The sequence below is a fragment of the Ziziphus jujuba genome, chromosome 5, assembly GCF_031755915.1.
Source record: "Ziziphus jujuba cultivar Dongzao chromosome 5, ASM3175591v1".
NCBI lineage: Eukaryota > Viridiplantae > Streptophyta > Magnoliopsida > Rosales > Rhamnaceae > Ziziphus > Ziziphus jujuba.
This window is the reverse complement of record NC_083383.1, coordinates 31,274,447-31,277,646: the sequence shown is the minus strand read 5'-3', so window position 1 is coordinate 31,277,646 and position 3,200 is coordinate 31,274,447. Positions and strand designations below refer to the sequence as shown.

General features: G+C 31.2%; 1 protein-coding gene across 1 annotated transcript; it reads right to left on the bottom strand.

The window, feature by feature from the left end:
• Positions 1 to 1,147: 1,147 nt before the first annotated feature.
• Positions 1,148 to 3,200, bottom strand: LOC107421449 (2-oxoglutarate-dependent dioxygenase 19). The gene is made up of 3 exons (XM_016030698.4): positions 2,603 to 3,200; positions 2,171 to 2,498; positions 1,148 to 1,759 (listed from the first exon to the last, which is right to left on the bottom strand). The coding sequence occupies exons 1-3, from the start codon at positions 3,109 to 3,111 to the stop codon at positions 1,514 to 1,516; spliced, it is 1,083 nt and encodes a 360-aa protein (XP_015886184.3). The 5' UTR covers positions 3,112 to 3,200; the 3' UTR covers positions 1,148 to 1,513.

The following is a 3,200-nucleotide window of genomic DNA, read 5'->3' as shown; positions in this document are numbered from 1 at the left end:
GTCAAACGGTGGGCTGGCTAATTTAAAGCTGGTCAGGTTTTTTGTGTGGGCCAGGGAGACAAAACGTGTCGTTTATGCTCTTGTAGTATATTCTCTCTCAAGGACAAAGTTTTTGGTTTTTTTCTTTTTTTCTTTTTTTTTTTTTTTGGTTGGATTCTATGATCATACTAATTTTCAATAAGTGAATACTAGATAAGGAAAAAACCACATGTCGATGTGTAATGTACTATACATACTTTGTGAAAATTAGTTTTTTGGGTACAATTTAAAAAAGAATAAAAATTAAAAAAAAAAAACTAAAATGTAAAATGGAGCTATATACGTGAACGGATCTACCGAAGCGCGCCTCAATTTATTTATTTAAACACTTTAAATGTTATTTTTTTAGCCTAATTATTTGATTATCAATTAAATTTAGGCAAGTGCCCTTCCCAATTTATGGCTTCTTATCTAGCATTCACATACTTTCTTATTTTGCTTAGTTTTTCCTTTTAATTTAATGAATTTGTCTAATCCAATACCAAATATTATATTAAACACCATAACAATACTGTCATATAAGCCTACAAATCTTTTTTTTTTTTTAAGAGAAAAATATATATCTAAGAATATCTTTCACTATTAAAACTTGTTTTTTATTTTAAAAAGGTCCATTTCAATTAAAATTTTTTATTTATAATAATTTTTCCATTGGTGTCTCAAATTCAATATTTAAAAATATTTTTCACATATTCACATAGTTATAAGTGATTTACTAATTGAATTAATCTTATTTAAACAATTTTTATTTAATTAGTTTTCAAATTTATTACGTGTAAAATATTCATCTCTTTAAATATTATTTCTATTTATTTTATTGTTTTATATCACATTGCTATAATAGTTGAATAGAAAATATAAATTACTAATTATGTAAAATGGAAAATTTTTGGTTTTATTATCGATAATTATATTTAAGTTCCTTTTAGAAAGTATGTTTTCAATTATTCCTCCTACCAAATGTTTTTGGATCCGCGGCTAGCAACACATACAACAATTTAGGCGAAGAAATTGGGTGGTATCATATTTTCAATTTATAATGAAAACTCCCATCACCTACCAAAATCACAATTTCAACAATGTATTTTCTAATCAATAACACTATCTACTAAACATTGGATCACCAAACTCATCACATATGGTTTTTATAGAATATACTTTTAAGTCTACAGTCCAAACTTTTCTGTCTCTAAAATCCCAATTGAAATATTGATCCAAAAAAAGAAAAACATATGTGATGATTTCTTTTTTTGGGAAGAGAAAGACTATATAATGTTATTGAAACAGCTAAAATATTCAATATAATAATTTCTAATCTTTAATTTCAAAACGCTTAGGCTCAATAATACGAGAAATCATGCAATAATATTTATATATATATGACAGAATCTATAACTTTATTAATTAGATGATGCATATTTATTTGTATCAGGACTATCCTGATAAGAAAATGGCAGGTGTATATAGTCGTCGTCTAGAGTCGGATTGCATCCAGGCAAGACTTCATGTAGCATTTGGCGCTTTGCTGAAGATCCAAAAAGTCATGGTATGATATTCCTTTGTAAGCCGGGGGTTGGCCTTGTTTCTCCACCAGTTCTGGTGCTGGGACTACTACCGTTTCCAGTGATGGTCCATGTGGAACTGCTATTGATATTCTTGGAGCTTTGTTGTTCACAACAGCTCTGTGCCAGACGCTCTTGTACTTGTCATTCGTCAGGATCTATTTGTGTATACACCACGCACAGATATTCAAATTAAACCAAATTTACTCCTTCAAATACTAATTAAGAGTAATTCTCAAGATATATATTTTTTTATTTCGATATTAATCTATATTTTTGGTTGATAAATATTTGAACGAAATTATTTTAGTACTATATATTATGCTGATGGGATTGAGTCTAGTGTTAGAACATCAAGACATGTCACCTAAACGTCCAATACCAAAGAACTAGATTTTTTTGTCATGATTGTATTTCATTGTAACATATAAATGAAAACGTTTTTTTAAATCTCAATATTATTTTAACCAATTTTGTGAATAAAAAATTCTAAAAAATAACTAAAAATCATTCCTTTTTTGTACTGACAGTTCATCTAACACATAAATGAAGATACTATGTATATATACCTGCATATGGTCACCAAGGTTAACCACTAAAGAGTTTGGGATAGCATTCCAGTTGACCCATTTTCCTTTGTGTTGTACTTGAAGACCACCCATGTCATTCTGTATAAGGATGGTCAAAAGGCCATGATCAGTATGAGGAGGTATTCCAATTGCATTTTCTGGATCTGGGCAAGCTGGATAGTAATTTGCAGCAAGGATTTGTAATCCTTGATCCCAATTCATGCTCTTCTCTATGTAGTCAGCCTCCAATTCCAAAGTCTCTGATATTGCTCTCAGTAGTTCTGTTGCTACTTCTCTGATTCTCTTACTGAACTCCAATGAAACCTCACTACATATTGTTTCAAGAAAAACCCATTTAGCTCAAAAAAGAAAAGAAAAGAAAAAAAAAAGTAAAAAGAAAGTTTGGATTTTGTAGAAAGTATTTAAACTTACCTGTATCCTTCTGGCTTAGGAAGTGAATGAAACTGAGGGTGTGATATGACTTTGAGAAAATCCCTCCACAGAAGAACCTTATCAATCTCAACATTGAAACTCGTTCCACACTTGATGGGGTCCAGTAAATTTCTAGTTTGGTACACTTTTTTTTCCTCCTCTGGTAGATTGAAGAAACCCTGGCAAACCTCAATCATGTTTTTCATAAGACTCTCAGGAACTCCATGGTTGATCACCATGAAAAAACCCCATTCTTCACAAGCTTTGCGTAGGTCATGCAGGATTTTGGAGCGTTGATCAGGAGAGGTGGACATGATAAGAGAGAAATCAATGGTGGGCATTGAATGATCAGGATCATTTTGATCTGCTTGGTCATTGGGATTTGAGGCAAAAGTGTATTCAGAAGGGACAGAGGTTAGTCCACCTGATTCTGCAAGTTCTTTGATGCTTATCATTTTGTTTTGCTGAATATCCACTGTCTTTTGGGGTGGGGAAACTATTGAGGCCATAGGAAGAGAGATTTTGGAGAGAAAAAAAAAAAAAAAAATGCTACGGGGAAAGTTTTCACCAAACGAAAATGATGCAAGGAATGTTACAT

Bases quoted from the DNA above. Each gene is read 5' to 3' on its own strand.
- LOC107421449 (XM_016030698.4), bottom strand. From the start codon at position 3,111: ATGGCCTCAATAGTTTCCCCACCCCAAAAGACAGTGGATATTCAGCAA. The intron at 2,499-2,602 runs GTAAGTTTAAAT...AACAATATGTAG, and splicing joins CCTAAGCCAGAAGGATACAG to TGAGGTTTCATTGGAGTTCA. The intron at 1,760-2,170 runs GTATATATACAT...ATACACAAATAG, and splicing joins ACCTTGGTGACCATATGCAG to ATCCTGACGAATGACAAGTA.